Genomic DNA, 26919 nt, shown 5'->3' with positions numbered 1-26919 from the left:
ATTCTTAATCAGTTGTAGACTCAGGACAAGTCACTCAACCTCCTGATTGCCTCCAAAAACAAAACAAAAAGAAACAAGACTTCTTTTATAAACTTATACATTTAAAATATAATGGAATTGTAGTACATAATTTCATCTACATACATTTCCAGTAACTTGTTCCTTATGGAAGAAAGCAAGAAACAACGAAAACTGAGTGGTACTAGCTTAGAATCTGAATACCTGAATTCTTATTCTAGTTCTGTTCCTTCCTAGCCATATTATCTTTAAAAAAAATCACCTAATTTCTCTGGGTTTCAGTTTTCTCATTTACATAATAAGGAAAATGGATTATATCATCGCTATTGTTCCTTCAAGTTCTAAATCCATGATCTGTTTAAAAGCAAGTAACATAAATATATAAAATTTAAAAATAACACATATTATTAAATATGCAATTTTGAGAACCCCATATTTAAACACCAGCAGGTTGATCATCATCCAGAATTTAATCTAAGAAACGCAATATTTGTTCTAACCTCAAATTACAAACCAAGCCTACTTTTACATGCTAGGAACTTGGCAGGCCTAGACGCGGGGCTTCCACCATTCTCTTGATAAAAGGAGGCCTCGTTTAAAAAAATATGCTTTAAAAAGAGTTAAACATAGCAAACTACACAGAACTAGCACATACCAACCATACCATCTAATTACTAAGTTATCAGTTACTAAGTGATAATCTTTATAATTTACTTTTCAGCATCTGTTGACATTAACAAGAACCTAGTGACTAAAAAGACATGTCTAAGCTTCACACTCTTGGGGCCCTCCCTCACCCTTCTCCAAATTCAAAGCCCTGTATTTCAGTCTTTACTTATTTTTCTAATTCTTCTTCTTCCTCATGTTTGAGCTCTATGTCCCTTAACTAAATTCAAGGACACTTAAAAAAAATGCTCAGATATTGAGTGAACTGAAGAGAAGCAATGCCATAAGCTGGGTGAATAAACTTTTTTTTCCTTTTCATTTTTGGAGATATCTGGGACTGACTTGCCCAGTCATGTATCTTATAAGTGTCTGAGGCTGGATTTGAACTCAGGTCCTTCTGATTCCAGTGCCAGCACTCTATCCCCTGAACCATACAACAGCCCCAAGTAAATAAACTTTAAGAAAAAAAAATTGATAACTATATTTTAATAAAATTGGGTTTTTTTGGTAATGCTTTGTAATGTATATTATGCTGCTAAAAACATCATTCTGAAAAGGGCTCTATTGCCAAAAGGATCATGAGACAAAAAAATGTCCTTCTCATACCAGATATGGTGCTACATGACAGAAGCTCTGTATGGGAAGACAAGGTAAGAGCAAACACTTTAAGAAAAAGACAGAGGAATATCAGGCTCACATCACAGATCCCAAAATAGCTTCCTCGCTGATAACCACAAAGGTCCAGGCACAAGCAGAACAACATGGAGAAAACTTAGGGGAAACACAATCGTACTTTTTAAGTACCCTGTGGACTGCTGAATGAAACAGGGATTAGACTGGGTTCTAGGAGCATAAATCCACAACTGTAAGAGGATTCAGAGACCGTAACTCCCTCATTTAACAGATGGGGGAAACTGAGGACTTGGGGAATTAGGGAAACAAGAGAGTCCTAGAAGAGGCAGTAGCCCTTAGGCCAACAGCCCTGCTTCCAGTGCAGCCTTCATCTGAGGAAGCTACACCCGGAAAGAAAGAGTCGGTCATCCCCTTACTGTCGGCCAATGGCCACTCACAGGTTATAGAGCAAGCCCAGCTGAAGCAATGGCACTCTGAGGGAAAGAGAAGCAGCAAATGCCAGATGAGTACCATTACACTTTGATCCCATCTGCCATCAGACCCAGATGGGGTGAGCCATCTGAACCCAGGGCCTTGGGCATATCACTGTTTCCAGTCCAGTCCCAGGCCATCATCCTGGGAAGCATCCTCTGTAGAGATGTAGCCAGAACAGCTACTAAAAATCTAGAAAGGAAAGCTCTAGCCACTAAGTCTTTAGCACTGTTAAGTGATTCAAAAAAAGTGATTTTATCAGTGGAAATGACATGGAAGAGGAGCCATCCAGATCTGCTTTGCCACCTGTTGGTGATCTTTTTCTTCTCAAAAAGCAGCCAGGTGATAAAAGTTCAGATCTTTTATTATCCCAATATAGCCCGGTTAGCTTAGAGGCCTATCTCTCTGCTTGGTTCCAAGAGCTCTCTCCGAATGTCACCAAATCCAAAGGTCTGGTCCTTCAGCCTCTGCCTCAGTTTTCTTCAGCCTCCAGCCAGCTCCAACTCTTCATGTCATTCCGCTGAAATCTCGACTTGTAGCGTCTTCACTCTCCCCACCACTCTCCGACTGGCCCATTGGCCTATTTATGCTCCTTCCAGAGAGAGGGATTATGGGTAGTTCTACTTAGTACCTTGTTTCAGGTTCTGCCCAAAACATCTACTTGTAAGATTAGATCAACTCTAATTAGTTAGCAGTTAGTAAGGATTCCAACATCTCCCCCTTTCTTTTGTTTTAAAACATAGGGGGTTTCTGAGGGGATACACATAAATCCATCAATATGGGCCAGAACTTTGTAACAGATATACATGGTATACATAAATCCATCAATATGGGAGGCATTATACATAATTTACATAAGCACATAGCAATATAACACAGGCTAGTAGTAATGTAACAAATAACATGAATCATCCTGAAAATTTACACATGTCCATAAGTCTAGAAACAGTCCAATAGGATTCCATTGTCCATTAGTTCATGTGCCAGGAATCTAATAATTCCTGTAAGCTCTGAAGTACTGCAAAAGGTCTCATCAACAATTTTTCATCTCAGGGAATCCAGTGATTCTTGCTGGTTTTTCAGGAACTGAAAGCTGAAGATTTTAAAGTTCTTTTGACAGTCTCATTCCAAAATGTTGTGAGCTTTTTCTTCTCAAAACGCAGCCAAGTGATAAAAGTTCAGATCTTTTATTATCCCAATATAGCCCGGTTAGCTTAGAGGCCTATCTCTCTGCTTGGTTCCAAGAGCTCTCTCCAAATGTCACCAAATCCAAAGGTCTGGTCCTACAGCCTCTGCCTCTGCTTTCTTCAGCCTCCAGCCAGCTCCAGTCTTCATGTCATTCCGGTGAAATCTCGACTTGTAGCGTCTTCCTCTCCCAAGAACACTTCTGCCACCAGCCAGCCAAGTGGAAAATATTCTGCCTTGCCTCGGAGAGAGGGCTTCTGGCGTAACTCTACTGAAATCTGACAGAGCTTCTGTCTGTTTCTTTTATCCAAGAGGGAGGAATTGTGGGATACGAGAGAGAGGGATTATGGGTTTTCTCCCATAGTGCTCTCTGGCCCAACGAGCTCCCTTCATGGGTAGAACAAGGGGGAGGGTCATGAGATGTGGAATCACCTAATTCCTCCTTCTGTGAAGTATCATACTCAGAATTGTAATTAACTCCATTCTCATCTGATTTGTCCTCCTTTTCACCTAGTAAAGTTGGCACTTCCTCCTGTACTTTCCTTTTCATCATTCTATCACTTAAATAACTTCTTATAGCCAATTGTATTACATTATATGTATTAATTATTGAGTTAGGCCCATTTTTATCATAGAATTGACAAAGATCCTCTCCAACCAATTTCCATTCATTTAGATCTAATTCCTTATCAAGAGAGAAACAAGGCATATGTCCTTTATAGTTTGTAAAAGTTCAGTGATTTGCTGTAAACTTATAATTAAACCTTGGCTTTCCATAACTTTGACAATACTCTCTAAACATTTTCCTTGAACAGAAACAGGCTGTTTTCTAAATATCTGTCCCATCTTAGATGAAATTCTACTTTAACTCTTCTAACAAAATTTCTTTGTTGCACTCACCCTAATTTCTGGGTTGAAGTCTTTTCCACTGGATCAGGATCAGAGGCTTTTCCACTTGAATCAGGATCGGAGCTTTTCCACTGAAATCCACTGAGGGGGGGGGGTCTGTTTGCCCCACGTTGGGCGCCAAATGTTGGTGATCTTTTTCTTCTCAAAAAGCAGCCAGGTGATAAAAGTTCAGATCTTTTATTATCCCAATATAGCCCGGTTAGCTTAGAGGCCTATCTCTCTGCTTGGTTCCAAGAGCTCTCTCCGAATGTCACCAAATCCAAAGGTCTGGTCCTTCAGCCTCTGCCTCAGTTTTCTTCAGCCTCCAGCCAGCTCCAACTCTTCATGTCATTCCGCTGAAATCTCGACTTGTAGCGTCTTCACTCTCCCCACCACTCTCCGACTGGCCCATTGGCCTATTTATGCTCCTTCCAGAGAGAGGGATTATGGGTAGTTCTACTTAGTACCTTGTTTCAGGTTCTGCCCAAAACATCTACTTGTAAGATTAGATCAACTCTAATTAGTTAGCAGTTAGTAAGGATTCCAACAGCCACCGTACCCCAAGAACCATGGGACTTTTCTAACTGATTTGTGGCTGAAAATGCAAATGTATGTCGTCTCCCCCATTAGAATGTGAGCTCCTTGAGAGCAGGAACTGTTTCTATTTGTATCATCAGCATTTAAGCACACAGTAAGTGCTTAATAAATGCTTCATTCCTTCATTTTAACTTACCCCGGTTAGACAAGTAATACAACACATCAGAGGCAAGATTTGAACTTGGGTAATCTGAAACTGGTTGTAGATTAGACAGAGCACTGGGATCAGGAGTGAGGAAGACCTAAGTTCAAATTTACTCTCAGTCACTAGCTAGGTAAATCAGTTAACTCCATTTATCTCAGTTTCCTAAACTGTAAATGAACTGGAGAAGGAAATAGCAAACCACCACAGTATCTCTGCCAAGAAAACCCCAAATTGAGTCACAAAGAGTTAGGTATGACTGACAAGTGACTAAACAACAACTGTGACTGCAGAAGATGTAATTTAGATAAAAGCTGCTATGAGACCAATTTAAGCCAGAGAGCAGGAAAAATGTTCTTAAACATAGGCTGGGTTCCCCATCACTGAAAGTCTTTAAGCAGAGACTGAATAACTGAGTCAGTGATGAGGTGCAGGGTTCCCCATTGCTGAAAGTCTTTAAGCAGAGACTGAATAACTGAGTCAGTGACGAGGTGCAGGGTTCCCCATTGCTGAAAGTCTTTAAGCAGAGACTGAATAACTGAGTCAGTGACGAGGTAGGCAGAATTTCTGTTAAAGTAAGAGTTGGATCAGTTGACCTCTAAAATCTTCCAACTCCAGGATTTGCTGGAATCACTAGCTGATATAGTATAATTTTAATAGGTGCCAAAGTTCATAACCCCAAATTAACCACTAACGCTTGTCATTCTCTGTTGAATGTTATTCTTTTGGGTCTTAAAAGATGTTTTGGTCTTACTTCCTTATTAAAATGCAAATACTTCTGGGGAGAGACATAATGTAGATCCTATTTAGTCTTTTGTGGTTGTTGAGTATTTCAGCCATGTTTAAGTCTTAGTGACCCCATTTGGGATTTTCTTGGCAATGGTACTGGAAAGGTTTGCCATTTCCTTCTCCACTCATTTTACAGTTGAGGAAACTGAGGCAAACAGGATTAAATAACTTGCTCGGGGCCAGTTTTGAACCCAGGGCCATGGCTATATCCATTGCCCCACCTAGCTGCCCCTAGTTAGCCATCACCATCTTATCTATCACTTAGCTCCTTAGCACAGCACAGTAGGAAGCTGAGAACAAAGATGCATATGTATAAAATAGCTAGGTAGGGAGGTACTTGAAGTTTTAGGGCCTGAGAAAGGAACAGTTAATCATTGAAGGGTGACCCATCTCACAGTTCAGTGAAGAGCCCCCATTGCTAAATACATCTGGCTGAACTGGGCCATTGGCTCCTTGCAGGAGTTCTCCTAAACAAGGCTGTCTCCCACCTCCCAACCCCTTTCCCTATAGCTCTCCTCTCTCTTCCATGTTCCAAAACAGATCCTAAAATGGGAACAATGAGATGCTGAGGGCAAAAAAACGCTGCTTGCCAACACATTCATGTAAAATGAGCTCAAGACCCGAGGGTCAGGAGCTGATAGAAAATCCAACTGCAGGCCAAAAACCGGAATTTATTTAATTTTCAATTTCCTTTTTTCCCTTCTCTCTCCCTGCAGTACCATTAGCACCAACAGCCCAGTCATGCATCTTCATCAGGATGTTGGAAACTGAAGGAAGGACTGGGGAAAGTTTTACAAGCACGAGCTTTTTGTTGTGTGTGTTTAATACTGGTAGAACTTAATCCCCAACCTCCACAAACACCCCATTCTCTACTTTTTTGTTCAGTCATTTTTTTCCCCCAATTCTGTCCAACTCTTCATGACCTTATTTGAGATTTGTTTGACAAAAATACCGAAGAGATCTGCCATTTCCTTCTCCAGCTCATTTTATAGATGAGGAAACTGAGGCAAACAGTTATATAACTTGCCCAGGCTCACACAACTTATAAGGCCAGATTTGGACTCAAGAAGCCTTTTGGAGTTCAAACCTGTACTCTACCACCTAGCTTTCTCTTAGCAATTAATCACCCAGTGATGTTGTTATTCAGTCAGTCCACCGCTGTCCATGAGGTTTTCTTAGTAAAAATACCAGAATGGTTTGCCATTTCTTTCTCCAGGGGATTAAGGCAAACAGAAGTTAAGTAATTGCCCAGGACCACACAGCTAGCAGAGGTCTGAGGTCACATCTGAACTCAGCCCTCTATCCACTGAGCCATCTCACTGCACCTACTAGCCTGCTCTAAACAGAGGTTTAAAGAACTCGGTAGGGTTCTGGTCACCAATATCTCAAAAGCGAGGTGTGGTCAACCCTTCTACTTGTGTAGATCACGATCCCTGAAGCACTTGGTAGACAATCCTCATGAGCTGCTGTAACTGAAAAGAAAAGCTGCCTAATACTGAGAATCTATGGGATATCCAGTGTGACATGTCCAGTAGAGAGCTGTAGATAAGTCTGTAGTTTAAGAGAGAGGTTATAGTGGGATAAGTAGATCTAATTGTCAGCATATAGATAATTGAAACCATGGGAGCTGATGAGATCCAAATGAAATAGCCCTGAGAAGCAACAAACTGGGAAAACATCTTCACAGTTAAAGGTTCTGATAAAGGCTTCATTTCCAAAATTTATAGAGAATTGACTCTAATTTATAAGAATTCAAGCCATTCTCCAATTGATAAATAAATGGTCAAAGGATATGAACAGACAATTTTCAGATGATGAAATTGAAACTATTACCACTCATATGAAAGAATGTTCCAAATCACTATTAATCAGAGAAATGCAAATTAAGACAACTCTGAGATACCATTACACACCTGTCAGATTGGCTAAGATGACAGGAAAAAATAATGATGAATATTGGAGAGATGTGGGAAAACTGGGACACTGATGCATTGTTGGTGGAGTTGTGAACGAATCCAACCATTCTGGAAAGCAATCTGGAATTATGCCCAAAAAGTTATCAAACTGTGCATACCCTTTGATCCAGCAGTGTTACTTCTGGGCTTATACCCCAAAGAGATACTAAAGAAGGGAAAGGGACCTGTATGTGCCAAAATGTTTGTAGCAGCCCTGTTTGTAGTGGTTAGAAACTGGAAAATGAATGGATGCCCATCAATTGGAGAGTGATTGGGTAAATTGTGGTATATGAATGTTATGGAATATTATTGTTCTGTAAGAAATGACCAGCAGGATGAATACAGAGAGGCTTGGAGAGACTTACATGAACTGATGCTGAGTGAAATGAGCAGAACCAGGAGATCATTATATATCTCAACAACAATACTGTTTGAAGATGTATTCTGATGGAAGTGGATTTCTTCAACAAAGAGAAGATTCAATTCAGTTCCAATTGATCAATGATGGACCAAATCAGCTACACCCAGAGAAGGGACACTGGGAAATGAATGTAAACTGTTTGCATTTTTGTTTTTCTTCCCGGGTTATTTCTATCTTCTGAATCCAATTATCCCTGTGCAAGAGAACTGTTTGGTTCTGCACACATATATTGTATCTAGGATATACTGCAACATATTTAACACATATAGGACTGCTTGCCATTTGGGGGAGGGGGTGGAGGGAGAGGGGGAAAAAAATCGGAACAGAAGTGAGTGCAAGGGATAATGTTGTAAAAAATTACCCTGGCATGGGTTCTGTCAATAAAAAGTTATTAAAAAAAAAAAAAGAAATAGCCCTGAAACTAAAATTAAATCTGTCCTTCAGTGATAGTCAAGCAGTCTTTCTTCAAAACCTTCCAAGTTTATACTTGTCAGTTTATACTAGTCTTCAAGAGCCCAGAAGAGCCAACACAGCCTGATGGGACACTAGCAGAGGTCACCAAAACCTTAAGAAAGCCAGAGATGAAGTGAAAAGAAAAATATTCAAATGGGAGTATTCACTCACATCATGTCATATTACATTATATGTATTCCATCCTATTTTCTTCAAGAGACTGATTTCTCTATCACTCTATCCTTTCTTTTCTCCCTGCCCACTGACTGTTTCCCTGCTTCCTATCAACACATCCAAATCTCCCCACAAAATCTTCACTTGATATATCCATTCCCACTAGTTATCATCCCAAAGCTTTCCTCCCTTTTGTGGCTAAATCTTTGAGAAGACTGTCTATACTCAGTCCTTTCACTTTTTCTCTCACTTTCTTCTTAATTCTCTTTAGTCTGGTTTCTGTCTTCATTATCCAACAAGGACAGCTCTCCCCAAAATGATCAATGATCTCTCTTAATCACTAGATTTAATAGTCTTTTCTCAGTCTTCACCCTTCTTGACCTTGACAGCTTCTGGCACTATCGATCATCCTCTTCCCCTGGATTCTCTCTTCTCTCTATGGTTATATGACAATATTTATCTCCTGGTTTTCGTTGCCAGTCAGCTGGCTCTTTCTCAATCTCTTTTATAGGAATCTTGATTCAGGTCACAGCCACTAACAGTAGGTGTCTCCCAAGGCACTCTTCTTGTTCAACATTACTTCCTTTGGTGATCTCATAATTCCCAATGGATTCAATGATCACTTAAATGCTTATGATACTTAGATCTTTTTATCCAGCCCTAACCTCTCTCTTAAACACTCACATCTATAACACACTATTGGGCATCTTAGTATTCCAATCTCTCATCTAAAACTACCTATTAAACATCTCAAATTGGATATCCCACATCAAATACAGTATGTTCCAAATTGAAATAATTGTCTTTCCCTGAAAACTCTTCCCCCTTATTTACTTTTAATTTTTTAAAACTTATTTATTTATTACTGTTATTATTGATCCTGGAGTCAGAATGACCTGAAATCAAATCTAGTCCTAGATACTTACTAGCTGTGGGACCCTGGGCATATTTTGCTCCAGTTTCCCCATATGTAAAATGGGCATAATAATAGCACCTACCTTTCAGGATGGTTGAGAGAATCAAATGAGATAATAATTGTAAAGCACTTAGCACAGAGCCTGGCACATAATAGGTTCTAAGCAAGTGTGAGCAATTATTATTTATCTTTCCAACTACTCAGACTTGTACCCTATACACCATCTTCAGGTCTTCATTCTCTCTTCCCCCATTTCCAATCTATTGCCAAGTATAATTCACTTTACCATTGCAACTTCTCAAATATTTCCCCCTTCTCTATCCTGACATAACCACTCCCCTGACACAAATCTTCATCACCTCTTACTATTGCAATAAGCTGGCTGTTGGTCTCCTAGCCACAAGGATCTCCCCACTCCAGTCCATCCTCTACTCATTTGTCAAAGTGATATTTCCTAAAGTACAGGGTTGATCATTTCACCCCCACCACATTCAGTAAATATCCTCCTATTAACTTAGCATAAAATGTACAATCCTGTTTAGTATTCAAAGTACTTCATCACCTGCCCATTTCCTCCCCTGCCAGTCTGCTTATACCTTATTCACTTCCATATGTTCCAGTATCCAGTGACAAAGTCTTGTGCTTTTCTGACAAGCAACTCTTTCTGTCCTCTCTCCCTTTTCATTGGCTGTCCTTTCATGTCTAGAATTCTCTCCCTCTTCATTCTGTCTCCTGGATCCTCTCATTTTCTTCAAGCCCCAGTTAAACTCCTACCTGCTACAAGAAATCTTTCCCAAATACTTACTGCTAATGTCTTCTCTCTAGATTATTTCTATATCTTCTTTGTACCCAGCTGTTTTTATGTTGTTTGTTCCATTAGACTGTGAGCTCCTTGAGGATTTTTACTTTCTTTGTATTTCCAGAACAGTACCTGTACATAGCAGATGCTTAATAAATGCTGGCTGACTGACTGATATATCAGAATCAAATTTTTCCTTTGAATATTCTGATCAAGGGCAGGACTGAAGTCTATAAACAGCATCAATACTGAAAATGTTGAATTGTTTGTCAGAGCAAGAGACACTAGGACAAGGAATCCCTCCTTAAAGTTTGGACAGAGGTGAGTTTGGGAGTCAAATCAAAATTCAGATTCACATATGTACAAGTAAACTTAAAGTTTGTAACCTTGGGTACAAATTCTAGCTCTTCCACTTAAAAGTTTCCTAATCTTTGGCCTGTCACCTTTCCCTCTCTGAGTTTCTGTTGCTTTGCCTCTAAAATGATAGTGTTAGACCATATTATCCATGGCTCCTTCTAGATATAAATTCTATGATCTTATAATCCCAGAATATAAAAATATAAGTAATTCCAAAAACAGTTTAGGTAAATTCACAGATGGACAGTGATGAAGAACCAGAGTTTAGAAAAATGTCAACATCATAAAAGTTGCTAGCAAGGAAATAAATCGTCGTGTTCTCTCCCCAAATGCTCCTTCAATGATGTGAGAAACAGTCCTGAGGACTAGATGACTCAAAGGTCTAATTTCCATGATTCTCTTCACATGTGCTTCCCAGGCTCCCTCCAATTCAGAAATATCAAGGAGAGGGAATTCTATTAGCCCATTCACTCCAAGTGAAGGACAACTGAAATAAAGTCCCTTATAGCTTTAAATCTATATTCCTATGAATAAACCTTTTAGATTATCTGTTGAATTTCATTAGGGACATTCCAAGGTTATCTCAGGCTGGCTTCCTCCCCGTTAGAGGAAACAGCTTCCTCAGTGGTAAGGCTGGGCCACCCTAAGGTCCTTCCTAGCTCCCACAGCTGCTGAGCTATTTTCTGATGGCTAAACCCTCAAATGTCATTTTAAAAGCAACCTCCAATGACATCTGAGAACTATAAGAGATTGAGTGTGGGGGGAAGGGGGGATACACACATGCAGAAAGCTAGAAGTGCATTTAATACTATCTGTATGGCTGCATACACAGTACACACTATATGACATGCATTTATGGGCACACATGCATATTTCCCAATATATGTACTAGAAGAATGAAAACACAAGATTTGCAACTCCCACAATCCCCAACTCTACAACACTAATCCTCATGATTCCATGTATTTATTCTTGGACCAGGGATAAAATGAGCTTCTCTCCCATTTAAGAGCATATCAGATTCCACATCTACTCCAAGGATTAAGTGATTAGAATAGAGTCTTGGCCATGGAGCAGTCTGTTAGCTCCTGATCAGTTCATCAAATGGCAGGACTGAATAGACAAACAGCAAGGAGGTTGGTAAGGTCAGCTTCACCCCTCCCAGGCCTCCTCTGGGCAGCACAAAGTTCCAGTCACAGGGAGGAAAAGGGCAACTTTGTGCCTTCTCCCAAGTGACCCAGTCTTGCCTAGACAAGTAACACCTTATTAAGCAAAAGCCGGGAATGAATCGTCCTCTCCGTCTTGTCACAGGCCTATAGCACTGAATACTTCTAATTACATCCTAATATCTTATAGACGATTACAATATACCATAGTCAACATGGGCAGGGATTCCCTCCACAAGCACTGGTTAAAAAAACAAAACAAAACATATTTTGTTACAATAGATTAGGGCCAACTTTCCATTTTCTGCATTAGTGATTAGTCAAAATGAAGACTATCTTTGGTTAGAAATCACGAGATTTAGGTTTTACCTCTGACTGTACCACAGACTCACTGAACGATCTTGGTTATTTAATCTGTAAAATGAGTTAATAATGTTTGTCTTATGGGAGAATCAATTAATAGATAGAAATATCTTAAATTTTAAAGGTATATTCATATCAATATTTTTAAAAGTCTGAGTAGCTTTTCCAATGCCTCTTAATTCTAGTGCCTCCTCATGTTGATCACCTCCAATTTGTCCTCTCTATATCTTGGTTACACATAATTATTTACATGTTGTCATTCCCCCTGCACACACATTACAAGAACTATCTTTTGTCTTTCTTTGTATTTCCAGGTTTAGCACAGTGCCTGGTACACAGGAGGCATTTAACTACCACTGGATGATTTGTCTTGGAGAGGGCCCATGGTCTCTCCACACCCAAGTATGTTGTCTTCATGAATTGCTATACTAGAGAGATAGAGAGATAGATAAAAATAATCACCCGGTGAGCTCCCTTAACTTGGCCAACCTACACTTGAAGGACACAAAGAGTCAAAGGCCCATAGTTGGAGCCTTTCCAGCTTGGAAAGTCCTGCCTGAGCTTGTGATTTTCTGGCACAGCCTTTGAGAATCCAGGGTCACTTCCACGTCCCAAGGATAAGACATGTGAGAAGAATCTGAATGGAAGAAGCTCTTATTGTGTGTGTGTGTATGTGCATGCAGGTGCATATGTGTGTTGTAAACATCCTTAATACATGAGCAACGGAAGTATCATTCCTTATATCATTTCTTAACAACTCTGAAGTAAAACCAACTGAATGTCCACATACCACTGTGGTTTGTGATTCTAGAGCCCCCTTAACTCTTTCTCTCCCATTCCCAGAGACACTAGTGGTCAAAGATACGATTATCTTATAAAGGAGGTGATCTGATGCAAGACCTGCCAGCTGGTAAGAAGCATTAACTATGTCTGGTAACACTTAGGATAATCTGGAATAATCAGAAAGTGACACATCAGATCTTTTTCTCTGAGAATTGTTCAGGTTGACTCATCTTATTTCTGTCATGACCACTGCAAAATGAATCCTCCTACCCCCTGAATCATTCCTGAAATATACCATCCTAATATGAAGTAAGTTTTCAAGGTTAAGGGGTAATAATATTTAAATGAGAATGTTTTTGTAATAACTTAGATTACTTGAAATATCAACCAGTAACAGCCCAAGACTGTAGCTTGGTCAATATGGTGTCAATTTAGACTAATAATTTCTATGCTCTCAAACATATCTTTCTACTTCCTTCCTCTGTAGCACCTGCAATAATGTTAGGCAGACTGTCAGCCCTAAGTAACCATGTTTGCCATTGAAAGCTAATGATGCAATTAAGAATTAAGTGCTAGTTGAGACCTATAGAATAGACAGATCAACACTGTGCCACATGACAAACCAATCAGAGAAATTAAAGTACAAGTCACTAAGAAGCAAAACTGTGATTAGTTATGAAGGAACAAGAAAGTGAGCCAGAAGAACAGACAATCCGCTGTTTGCTCTTCTCCATATACTACAATTCATTTCCCATCTCCATGCCTTTGCATAAGCTGTGTCCCCTTGCATGCTTTCCTTCCTCAGAGATACTCCTTTGAAAATCTGAGCTCTCCTAATTCAGTTTCAATTGATCAAGAATGGACAGAAGCAGCTACACCCAAAGAAAGAACACTGGGAAATGAATATAAACTGCTTGCATTTTTGTTTTTCTTCCCGGGTTATTTATACCTTCTGAATCCAATTCTCCCTGTGCAACAAGAGAACTGTTCGGTTCTGCATACATATATTGTATCTAGGATATACTGTAACCTATTTAACATGTAAAGGACTGCTTGCCATCTGGGGGAGGGGGTGGAGGGAGGGAGGGAGGGGAAAAATCGGAACAGAAGTGAGTGCAAGGGATAATGCTGTAAAAAATTACCCTGGCATGGGTTCTGTCAATAAAAAGTTATTAAAAAAAAAAAAAAAAAATCTGAGCTCTCCGGGGCAGCTAGGTGGCGCAGTGAATAGATCACTAGCCCTGAAGTCAGGAGGACCCGAGTTCAAATTTGATCTCAGCACTTAACATTTCCTAGTTGTGTGACCTTGGACAAGTCACTTAACCCCAATTGCCTCAGCAAAAAACAAACAAGGAAAGACTGAGCTAAAAAGTCAAATCCTAAAACTGACTCTCCTGACTCTAGTTATTGATCCCCATTTTCCTCCCCTCCAAAGTTTTTTATTTTGCTTTTATTATGAAAATATTGTTTATTTGTGTTCATGCCATCTCCTTTCAGTAGAATGTAAACCATTTGAAATTTCTTTCTGCCTCTATAACCCCAACATCTTGCATACATAGTATCTGACACAGATGCTTAATAAAAGCTTGTTAAATTGATTTAATTTTTTTTTTTTAAGAGAGAAGGTATTATGGGAAGGTGACTCATTAATATAGGCATTCAAAAGATTGGGAGAGAAGAAAAAACAATCAAACACAAGAGTCTGGAACCCTGGCTAAGAAACTAAAACCAATCTGAAGACTAAGAGGCATCAAATCAAGATTTACAACTGCTCATAATTCTATAGCTTTCCAAAAGTTTTCAAAACCTGTTCCTCCTAGTATCCAGACACTCAGAAGTACTAGTTTTATTATCTTTGTTTTGTATATAAGGAAACTTGAGTTTCTGAGAAAGAAAGTATCTATGGTCCAACAGTCTGAGGCCAGTTTGAATCCTGGGGTATCCGACTCATTCATTCCAGTCCAAAACTCCATCCACAAAAACCATCACGTGCCCACACTTGAGCTGGCTCACTCTACGCTATCCCTAAGGAACTATTCTCAAGGGAGCCAGGTCTCTAGTACTATACTGGAGCAAACCAGAAAGTAGTTCTTTGCCACTTAAATACAACTAGGATGTCAATGGTATATTTCCATATAGGCTCGAAATTGTTCAAAATGAGTTTCCACTTGATTCATTTCTATGTCGGAGGTGCTTCCTTTTAAAAGACACTGTCTCAGTAGATGCAGACAGACATAAGAATACCTGAATGATCAAAATATGCTGATAATCATACTTCAGAATAGCCAAGACAGGAGAATGAATATTTCAGTGAATCAGTGTTCAGTCACTCATCAAGAATAATTTGTTATCTTAAAAAGACCCAATGCTTTGATAACAAAGGTAGAAGCCCTAACAGAGAAAATGAATCACATTTAAGTTACAAAAGTATACAAAGAATTCTAAATGATTAGTTGAATGACTGTTGTTTTCTTCTAGCCACAAAAACTAATAAGTTTAAACCAGGATGGCATTTTTAAAAATCTCTATTATTTCCAACTGAATTATAAAAAATTGATTACATACATAAATCACAGAATTCCATAAATTTAGAGGCAGAAAGGAAATTTTGTAAGCAAGTCCAAAAAAATTTTATCAGCTCCTATAACTAGTTTTCCTTCATCCATGCGATATGATCACATGTAGCTTCAAAAATTCCAAAGAGTTGTGCCAGTAACAAAGAAAGGAAGGTTTAGAAAAATCAGATTCTCAGATGATGGGAAAATGATAAGCCTGCCTGAAGAGGTAACATAGAGAGAAAACTGAAAGCTAATCTCAGAGTCAGAATGAGCTGGAATGAAGTCTCATCTCTACCACACACTTACTGGCTGTGTGACCCAGAACACACTTTCCTGGGGCCCTGCAAGAACAAGACAAAAAGCTGCAAAGCAATTGTTGATATGACTGGTAAAAAGTGTCCTCATTGGGAGTTTCCTACATCAAAAAAGGCATGGAGTAACCAATCCAAACTCTGTTCAGCCCAAAGTCCCAAACACACACAAAAAAGGTCATTTTAAATACTCATTTCAACATTATACCCTCTTAAAGCTTTTTTTCATCAAAATCCAGCTTCACTCAACATTTTCCTCTCCCAAACTTCCTGAGCCCCTCCACCTACATCCCAGCCTTTGACAACAGTACAAATAAGTAATGGTCAGAGGGTAGACAAACCAGAACAGACCTTACAAAATGAAAGTTGACTAATAAATTAACTGATAAATGAAAGAGCAATTTTGTTAGGGAGGGGGAATGGGGAATAGAGGAAAGAGCAAATCTCCACTCCTTGCTAGTAGTTTCTATACAAAGCAACTTAGCAACCAGAGGCCAAAATAAATTAGTCTTATTTTCAAAGTCATCTCTTTTTCAGACCAATGAATTAAGCATCCTTTCTAATTGGGGCCCACAACTTTGGCTGCAAATCCGTGAACTACTCCCCAACCCACATTGTACTCCAAGTTCTTCATGTTATTCACACATTCTATAAGACTTGGTTCTGTTTGACACTTATCAGACCTTTCAGTAACAAATGGCAAGTCAAAGTCATTTCAGCACAGAAGTAGATTCTGCAAAACTTCATCACTCAAAATCATCCTATTCTCCAAGCCAAAGGGTGTGAAAAGAGCTGGGGCTAAGTCCTAGAACCATTTCTGGATTCTGAAGTCATATTCCCTGGTCTACAAACACTTGGGAAAGCCTGCAGAAGTTGTTCCTTTCTCCCTGAGGGAGAGTCTTTTCAAAGAGAATCCAGCCCAAGTCTCCTGGTCTTCATACCCAATCATTTAGCTTCTTGACATAAATTCCTTCCTGATCCATGCCTAACTCTTCATATTGGGCTTTTTTGTTTTTGTTTTTTGTTTTTTATTTGTTTGTTTTATTGGTTTTCTGCACCATCACAGATTGCATTTTGGGGACTCGAGCCCTAGTGTGCTGTGATGTTGTCATAAACAACCAGGACCAAATGCCTAACCATAATATTAGATGATGCCATTTTCCACCAATCAGGTCTTGCAGGCAGGGAGACCATTCACCAATGAGGGACAAGGCGCTGGAAGGGAGAGAGACCTGGTCATCTGGAACTAAAAATAAGACCGTCTCACAATTGGCCCAGGCTACTTTGCAACAGGAGTTGGGACAGAAACACACACACACACTCTCTCTCTCTCTTTCTCTCTCTCTCTCTCTCTCTCTCTCTCTCTCTCTGTACACAAGTAAAAGCAGTACATAGGCAAAAACTTTCACATGTGCAAGGAAGCCCATTTTTGTTGCCTTGCTGTTCTTCCTTTAAAAAAAAAAAAATCATTTCTTGCCATCTGCTGACGTGATAAAAAAGAAAATAAAATAAAAAACTTGTACCAGAGATGATCACTCTCCCATTTCTCCCTTTGAGACAACTTATCCCACCCCACCCCCAGTTTTAAAAGATCGTGTAAAAAGATTAGCATGAGAGGTCGGAGACTGAAGGCGGCCATGGGGGAAGGAAACCAGCCCCCACTGGGGTTTATGGTGCCCACTCACCTGACCAGCTGTGTCGTAGAGTCCCAGGAGATACTGCTTCCCACCCACGGTCACGCTGACTGCAAAGGGATAAGGGGAGAGGTGGGGGAAGGTGGGAAACAGGGGAAAGGGAGAAAGAAGGGGAGAAAGAAATTCAAAATGACCCAACTTGTATTCCTCTCCCTTTTGCCAGAAAGGTTTCTCCCAACCTGAGGGGGTCTGTTGGGAAAGGAAGCATCTGAAAAGTAGGGGGCAATTCAGGCATGTTCAGTTCCCAATGCCCGGCAATGACAGCACATTTGTTCCCCTCCCCAACAAGTACCACTTCCTTGACCCCTTCTTTTCCATCTGAGGCCAAAGGAACTGAGGGCAGAGACGAAGGGGGTTCCTGGCACCAACTAGAAGGTCAAGCTGGTTGAACTGGTTGGGGAAGGACTTGGGAGCAGTGGGAGAGGATGTCAACACCGAGTTTGGAGAAGACGGGAGTTCGGACTAAGATGAAAGGTTTCTGGGGTGCCTAAGAGCCTTAAGGACAGGAAGGACTCCGGGGAAAGGACGCAGGTGCCAGGAAAGGAGTTAAGAGTTGGAAGCAGGAGTAGGGCGGGGGTGCAGAACACAAGGAGAGATGGAGAGGGGCTGGCCAGCCTGGGAGGGGAGCTTGCCAAAGTTGTGTCAAAGTTGCCCCTGCTCAAGAGAGTGGACTGGGGGCGGCGGGCCCTTAGTCAGCAGTTCCGGGTACCGGGCCACGGGTCTCTCACCTGCATAATGGTCAAAGACAGTGGGGACGTACTCCTCGGGGAAGGCGTCGTTGGCGTAGCTCATGAGCAGGCACGTCTTGCCCACCGCCCCGTCGCCGACCACCACGCACTTCAGCATCAGCGCGCCGGGCCCGTGAGCCATACTGCGCCCGGCCGGCCTCCGGGCATGGTCCCCCCGGAGCTCCCGCCCCGGCCCCAGGCTCAGCCCCAGCCCGCCTGGGGGCTCAGCCGCCTCCTCCTCGGCTCAGCACGGCAGGGGGAGCACCCCCGCCCCATGCAGCGGCTTCCCCCCGGGGAGGGGGCGGCGGGCCCGGGGCGCTGTTGCCGCCGCCGCCGCCGCCACTCCGGTCTCCACCCCCTCCTCCTCCTTCTCCTCCTCCTTCCCGGGCGCCGCCGCCGCAGCTGCGCCCCCTGCCCCTCTAGCTCAGCGCCCTCAACCTCTCCCGGGGATACAATGTATCATAAGACTGTAAGGTCCCCGGGGCAAACAGCAACTTTGGGGATGGGAGGGGGCGGAGGAGGAGGAGGCTGCTTTCCCCGCCCCCCGGCCCCCTGCCCCCACCCCTCTGGGCTTGGTCGCGGGAGGGAGGGGCAGTGGTGGGCGGTATAGAGAGGGAGAGGCCCTCCCAATAAGTGCGCTACCACTTTACTTTGGGGCCCTCCTCTCCCTGTTCTCTCGCCCGCCGCCGCCTCTCTCCCTCAGTCTCTATCTCTCTCTCCTCCCCAATCTCTTTCTCTCTTCCTCTCTCTTTCCCTCGCCCCCTCCCGAACCGAGCTCCAGTCCTGCAAGCTCACCCTAGCTTAGCTCCTAGAAAGGGGAGGAGGAAGGGGGGGCGAGGAGAAGAGGAGGAGGAGCCGAGGTGGAGGGAGGGGTGGGAGAAGTGGAGAAAGGGAGGGGGGGCGGATAGCTGAAGAGCAGCCGAGGGCTCCTCGTGAAAGAGCCCTCTGCTCCCAGAAGCGTCCAAGGGTGTATCATGCCTCCCAAGGAAGTCTTTTAGAAACCAGGACGACACAAAAATAATTTGGGGGAGCGGGAGATGGAAGGGGGAACCTAATTTTTTTTTTAAATCTACTTAGAAGGTAGAATATGTTTTATGCTTCCTTGAACACACTTGGAGATTTGAAATCAGGAAGGAAAAGAGGTTAGGGAGTTTAAAAGCCTGAGCTGAAAGCCAAAGACTCCTAGGTTCTGTGGTTTCGCCCCTACTCCCCCTCCACCCCCCAGACTTCCACACATATACTTTCACTGCACCAGTAGGATTTTTTTTTTTTTTACAGTGTAATAGGTGACCAAGGAGAGTCACAGAGCTTTCATTTAATAACAAAAACACAAGCTATAAAACAAAAAGGAGACCAAGACTTGTATTTGGTCTTAAAAGCCACAAGTTAGTATATACCTAGACAGGCTAATGGATTTAATGACCTATCCTGCCCTCAGGAGGCTATCTCTATCTAAAAGGTTACCTTTCATGCAGAAGATCTTTTTACATGATGTCGCTCCTCTCTTCAATATCGCATTGGACGTTAATTGAGTTTATGCTTTCTGAGCCTCTGTTTCCTGTACACGGCAGGGCTTGATAGCTTGGGTCCTTTTGGCTAGCCATTTCCCCTTTTCTCAGAACATCTTTTGGGAGAAACAGATAACCAGCTTTGTTATGAACACTGAGCACCGAGGAAGGTGACCAAGTCTGTCCCTGAAAGGCCCCAGGTGCTAAAATGAGCTCAACTTTATCTGTTTTATTTATTTGCTCCCGATGAGAATGCATCATGTCTATGACTTTGCCTAAGTTCTGAAGAGTTGTTGAGGTGTGATGTCTGCCTGACTTGGATCATCTGAATGGTTCATGAATGGACTTTTGCACAGTGAGGGTGATTGAATCTTGGATGAAAGCTAGCACAGGAAGGAGTAAAATCTCAGCTCAACTATTCATTCACTTATTCAATAAATATTTGTAGAGTTCTGTTATACATACATACATATATATATATACATATAAATGTATATATGTATACTATATATATCACAATTTTAGGTACTGAAAGACAGCTACTCAATGAAGTAGGTAGAATCTGGGACCTGGAGTCAGGAAGATTCATCTTACAGAATTTAAATCTGGCCTCCAATGTTTATTACATTCACTGTGTGATGCTGGGCAAGTCACTTAACCCTATTTGCCTCAGTTTCCTCATCTATAAAATAAGCTGGGGAAAGAAATGACAAATCACTCTAGATCTTTGCAAAAAAAAAACAAATCCCAAAATGGGGCCATGCAGATTTGGACAGGGCTGAATGATAACGAGGTAGTGGAAAGAAGAAGGTTAAATGTCCCAAAGATAGATAGGAATAGGTAGAACACAAAATTCTGGTTCTCAAGGTGCTGATGTCTTACTTCATCAGCTCATATAATCAGATGTAGAACTGGAAAAGATAACACAGTCCAACTGTTTCCTTTTACGGATTTGGAAACTGAGGTTGGAGAAAAACACTTAGCTTGCCAAAGGTTACACAGCCAGCAGTTGTCAGAAATGGGATTCAAAATCTGACTGCCAGTTTCCAAATCCTAAAACACAGATAGAAAAGTTAATACTAGTCAAATAACATTGTAAAATAGCTCTAGAAGAGATGTCACCAAGAGACTTAGGATTAAGTGTCAAATGAACAGTTTGGACAGTAAATGTGAATCCAGACTAAGGAGAGCTCATTCTGGTTTGCAGGAGTCAGAGAAGGTTCCCTGGGACCTGAATGGATTTAGGAGAAAGGAAGTTTTAAAAGAATTAAGAGATTGGGTCAGGATAGCCAGAGGAGAGTGTGTAGGCCAGCCTGGCTACAATGTTACCATTCTTCTTTTCTGAGTGTCTTCACCTTGAAAGACAGGGATGGTGATTTAGACACAGTCCCTGAATCATGGAACTTAAAGTCTAATTAGGAGATAGAATGAAGCATACAAAGGGGACATTAGATAGTTGATATATACAAGGCAACATAGAAATTCATTGTCCATAACAAGGCAATAGGCAATTGCCCTGAGAAGGGGTAATATACTGGTTGGATTGGATGTGAATAAATCCAAGAGGATATAATGAATGCAGGTAGGTTCCCTAGGGGGATTGGACTCAGGTGGATAGTCAGGATTGAAATGCAGACACAAAACAGAAGAAGGAGAACATCGGAGGGGAGTATGTGGAGGAGAGCTAAGAGAGAAGACAGACCATCAAAAGAAGCTAAGGGGAAATAAGTGCTGGGAAAAGGGAGCAATCAAGGAAGCTCCTTTAAACAGAGCAAGTGGATGAAGGAGTTACCAGAGATATGGGGATATCTTTAGGAAGAATAGAAAAGACTTGCAACTGTTACCAAATACTAGAGATAGAAACTAATTTGAATGCGTTCGTGAAGTCTCTCTACTAAAGTATCTGTGAGCTCCTTTTCCAAGCTTGATGTTTTGCTCTAGAAGAGCTTTAACCCCTAAATGATATTTTCTCAGCTGAAATGAGGGGGCAAGGGAGAGGCGCTGAGGAAAAGGACTTTGGTCTATGGTTTCTTGTTCTCTCAGAAAGAGCAGCTTTAGAATTCTGAAATGAAGAATATACCCAGAAAAGGTTCTGGTGATGTCAGAGAAATCAATCAGGGAACTGATGATGTCAGGTGAATGATGCATCTAATGATTTCACTGGTAGAGAAGACCTCACCACTTTGGCTCATGGGAATGCCTGGCTTGATTGCCAGGAATATATAGGCTATGGGGATCCATCTTGCACAGTAAAGGGTTAGATGCTACTTGCTTTTGGTAACTATGCAAATGTAATCATGCACACTACCCAGTGTAACTATCCAGAAAGTTGATCTGTCACAATCTCTGGCTCCAAACTATAAAATGTTCTCTGGGGAAGTAGGTCTCAAATATGAAGAGTGAGAAATAACTTTGTTTCTGTGAGAGGTAACTTTGTTTCTGATAATCCAACAGAATTTTTGCCAGACTACCAGCCCACACCCCACCCTTCCTAGTACTTCATTTTAACAGCAAAGGAGATAAAAATGATCTCTTAATTACCAAAATGAATGGGTTGGCTCTCACCCCCATCCCTTTCATCTTCCCCTACCTAATTGCTACATGGAAACTGATGACCAACCTCTCCAGAAAACATTTTCTCCTCTCTCTGACTGTCTGTCATCTATGTCTCTGTCTCTTCTTCCCCCTCCCTCCCCTTTCTTTCTTCCCTCTCTTTTCCTCTTTCCCCACTCCCTTCCTCTCTCTCTGTCTCCCTGTCTCTCTCTCTCTCTCTCTGTCTTTCTCTTCCCCCTCCCCCCCAAGGAATGAGTAAAGTATAAGAAGACTGGAAAGGAGAAAGGAACCACATTGTGAAGGGTTTTAAGAAACAAAGAAAAAAATTATATTTGAAAAAAACCAAAAAACTTTGATTCTAGAGGGTGATAGGGAACCGCTAGTGTTTATTGAAATTGGGTATGGGGAGATGGAATAGTCAGACCTGAGCCTTAAGAAGACCAGAGTGATTGTGGAATGCAGGATGGCCTAGAGTGGGGAGAGATTTGAGTCTAGGAGACCAATCAGCCGGCTATAGCAATAATCCAGGAATGAAATGAGGGCTTGCACTAAAGTGGTGGCAGGGTCAAAAGAAAGAAGGAGAATATGAGAGAAATTGAAATAGTAAAATGATTAGTACTTGGCAGCAGATTGGCTATGGGGGGAGCAGGGGAGATAGTGAGGATGACACACAGGTTGATGATAGTGCTGCTAGTCTCTCTCCTCCAAAAGCTATGCCTTGTCTTGCTCTTTGCTCTCTGTTCTGAACACATGTTCAACCTGCTGTTAGGGTGAAAAAATCTATTTCATTACAGTGTGTAGAGACCTCAGGGTACACAATCTCATTACTTGATTTCATTTGATTTGTTTTAACACAATAAGGAAGCTTTGACATTTACTTTCAAACCCCCCTTCCAGTTCCCAACCTTAAATTTGTCCCCCAGTCTAAGTTAGAACTCTTATCTCTCTCTCTCTCTCTCTCTCTCTCTCTCTCTCTCTCTCTCTCTCTCTCTCTCTCCTTCTCCCTCTCTCCCTCTCTCCCTCTCTCTCCCTTTCCTCCCATCTCTGTCTCTCTTTTTTCCTATGTCTCTGTTTCGCTCTGTGTATCTCTCTATTTCTCTCTCTGTCTCTTCCTCCCCCCCCCCTTTCTCTCTCTTCTGTCTCTGTCTCTCTCTGTGTGTTTCACTATCTATTTCTTCCTCTCTCTCTCCCCCTCCTTCTCCTTCTCCCTCTCCCTCTCTCTTTCCCCCTCCCCCAAGCCATCTGGTTTCCCATGATTTCAGGGGTGAGTTCAAGCTGAAATGAGCTCTAGGTAATACTCCAGTGGTCCTTTATTTGCAGAAAATCTCCCTGAGCCAGTCTATACCTTTTTTTTTTCCTGCATGTTTTCTCTTCAATGTCTTTTGTATTTACCCCTACTTTCCCACTTCTGTTTGTCATTCCCATGTTCCAGGCCCTCATTTCTAGATTACAGTCACAGTCTTCTCAACAATACTCCAGACTTCATCCCTTCTCCTCTTTAATTCACTTCACACATCTCTGTTAGGCTTACTATCTCACAGTACTGATTTGACCATGGGACTCCCCTCCTCAACAATCTTCAGTGCTTTCCTGTTGTCTATAGGAGACACGGTCCCAATCTGACACAATGGCTCTCCATAGTCTATTTCCAACCTGCCTCTCAAGGTTTGTCTTTCCTATTCCCCTATCCATAGCCTCTACCCCAGTCAAACCAATCTACTTCCTGGGACCCCTAAATGAGTTTCCCATTCTTCCACTTCCACTCCTTGGTTTAGAATATTCATCCTTCCCTCCCCCACTCCCACCCCCATCTCTAGAATGTTCCCTTCTGTCCTGTGTTCTTATTGAAATCAAGCATCAGTTCACATGGGACTTTTCTGTCCTCCCATCACCACTGTGATGAGGCAGCCTTTGGTCTTCATTGAACTCATAGGCACTTGGCTCATGCTGCCCCATGACTTGAGCTGGCTTTTCATAAATTTATATCCATTCTTCCCATTAGACTGGAACATCTTCAAGGGCAGGCACTGTAAAGTAGCAGCTTTTCATGTTGATATAGCACTTTAAGGTTTGTGAATTGATATATACTTTATTTCATATGATCCTTACAACAATCTTCTGAGGTAGGTGTAGAATTTCTCAGCTTTGTTTTAAATAAGAGGAGGCTGAGGCACAGAAAAGCTAAATAACTTTCCAAGAGTCACATAGTAAGTGTCAAAGTCAAGATTTGAACCCAGATCATTCGGACTCCAAGTCCAGTTCTATCTACTATGCCACCAGACTGCCTTATACCTATACACACACACACACACACACACACACACACACACACAGAGAGAGAGAGAGAGAGAGAGAGAGAGAGAGAGAGAGAGAGAGAGAGAGAGAGAGAGAATAGAGTTAGGAAAACTCATCTTCCTAGTTGTCACTCTGGGCAAGTCCCTTACTCCTGTTTGCCTCAGTTTCCTCATCTGTAAAAATGAGTTGGAGAAGGAAATGGTCAACCACTCTAATATCTTTGCAAAAAAAAACCCCAAATGGGGTCACAAAAAGTGAGACACAGCTGGAATGACTGAAAACACACACACAGAGTATCCAACTGGTACTATTTAATTGGTAGTTGGTGATATGATACTGCAGCTCAGGAAAAAATTAAGATTGGTTCTATAGATCAAGGAATCATCTGCATGGAGATAATTAAATTCATGGGAAGTGAAGGATCAGCAAGTGAAAAACCAAAGAGAGAAAAGAAAAAAGGGGCCCAATATAGAGTTTTGGACAGCACCCATGGTTAGTGGACATGAAATAGAAGACCACCCAGCAAGTGGAGGAGTCAGGCCAACAGTATAATGTATAGTACAAAGCTGCCACTTGTCACTTGATTAATATTTGGACAAATTTTTGTAAGCTTTCCACGTTTTAAAGTTTTTTTCTAGTCAGCTAGGTGGCTCAGTGGATAGAGTGCTGTGCCTGGTGTCAGAAAGTCCCGAGTTCAAATTTAGACTCTGACACTACATGGGTAATCTTGGGCAAGTTACTTAACTGCTTGCCTCAGTTTCCTCATCTGTTAAAATGTATCTGTCTCCAAAAACCCAAAATTGAGTCACAAAGAGTCAGACAAGACAACTGTCTGAAACTAGGTACCTGATTTCAGGTCCCATGATGTATTCTTTCTAGCTTTCCTTTAATTTCAATCCAGTCATCTTCTATACTTTTCTGATTACTCAGTTTTTCAAAACACCTGTGAATTTCATTTCATTTCACCTCTTCTGACTTAAATAGCCTAGCCTCTAGTTTTCACATTAGCTTATCTAAGCCCTGAAGTTCCATGTTATAACTTAGTCATGAGAGAAGTAAGTAGGAGTATAGCCTCCTTCCCCCAACCCCACGTGCACATGCACACACACACAAACCCAACAAAAACAACAACTCTAGGGAAGGTGGTAGAGATTGGGCACAGGGTGGAGGTGGAGAGTGTCACGATATCTTTTCATCCCTTTAGTTTTTTTTATTGAAAATACCAAATTCAGTTAAAAAAAAGTTATTCTCCATTTCAGGCTTCATATAAATGGAAACTGGAAAAGGAGGCCATTGCAACTTTCCCCTCCGTCCATTTCCAGGTTAGCATGAACCTTTTATGTCCTCATGGCTCTGGGCAGCCAGTCTCCCTTCCTCCCCACAAGGGAGCCAAGATTCAAGCCTGCTAATTGCCCAAATGAATGTATCTTTCCTCTTGGTGAAGGACCTGGAGGCCCACACTCAGACATTGCTGACCTCAGGCTTGCCTAAAAATACCCAGGATGAGCTTTGATGAAAGGCCATTGCTCCTCTGCTATTGGGCCAGAGCCAGGAGAGCTAATCCCATTCTGCCCAGCAAGCTTTTCCTCCTCCTCACTATGATTACACCATGAGTTCTGTGTTTTCATGAATTTAACACATCTTCATTGAGCTCCTAATATGGGCAAGATAGAGGTGCTGCCGGTACAAAGCCTTTGCCCTTAAGATGCTTACAATTTAGTGGAGGCAGCTTGAAGGAGGATATGCACAAGGATATAACACATTGAAATGAGAAAATTGTAAAGGAAGGAAGTGTCAAACTGAGAGGTATGGGGCTTGAGAACCTTCCTCTGCCTGTCCTTACAGATTCTCAGCTCCTTCTTCTAATCATCCCTCCTAATTCTGCATTGCTCCAAATGTTAGTTCTGAGATCTCACTTGCTTCTGGATTCTCAAATAGCTAATCAACAAATCTTTATTGAATCGCTACAGGCAGCAAGTTAGCACAGCTGGGCCTGGAGTCAGGAAGATCTGAATTAAAATCCAGACTCCGACACTTACTACATGGATGACCCTGGGAAAGTCACTTCACCCTGTTTGCCTCAGTTTCCTCATCTGTTAAAAATGAGATGGAGAAAGAAAAAGCAAACTGTTTACTTCAGTATCGTTGCCAAGAAAAGCTCATGGACATTAGGTCCACTGGATTGTGACTGAACAACAAGCCCCCAGTTAAAATTCAGTTACTCTGTCAATGAATATTAATAAGCTCTTAGTGAGTGGCAGGACTGTGTTGAGCAGTGAGGATATAAAGAAATGCAAAAACAAAAACAAAAGCAGCATGGTCTCTACCCTCAAGGAGCAGACAGTCTAAGGAAGGAACTTGAATGAATTTGGATTGAAATCAGAGGTCATTTAATCTCCACCTTCCTTCCCTGCTAAGCTGTGCACAAAGCTCTCTGAGTGAATGCCCTGGGAGGTGCCTCAATTTTTGGCTGACAGGTACAGGCACCAAGTGCTG

The 26919-nt window shown here is 41.7% G+C and overlaps 1 protein-coding gene across 1 annotated transcript in view; it reads right to left on the bottom strand.

The window, feature by feature from the left end:
- Positions 1–18331, bottom strand: part of RHOQ (ras homolog family member Q) — a 47684-nt gene extending 29353 nt beyond the window's left edge. The window contains exons 1-2 of the mRNA XM_051975210.1: positions 18068–18331; positions 17331–17389 (exon numbers count right to left, since the gene is read on the bottom strand). Of these exons, the coding sequence (XP_051831170.1) occupies positions 17331–17389; positions 18068–18209 (201 nt within the window). The 5' untranslated portion in view covers positions 18210–18331. The remainder of the gene's footprint in view (positions 1–17330; positions 17390–18067) is intronic.
- Between the last annotated feature and the right edge of the window lie 8588 nt (positions 18332–26919).

Source organism: Antechinus flavipes, chromosome 2 (assembly GCF_016432865.1).
Source record: "Antechinus flavipes isolate AdamAnt ecotype Samford, QLD, Australia chromosome 2, AdamAnt_v2, whole genome shotgun sequence".
NCBI classification, from domain to species: domain Eukaryota; kingdom Metazoa; phylum Chordata; class Mammalia; order Dasyuromorphia; family Dasyuridae; genus Antechinus; species Antechinus flavipes.
Note: the sequence above shows the minus strand (reverse complement) of the source record. Positions and strands in the feature narration are given on the sequence as shown.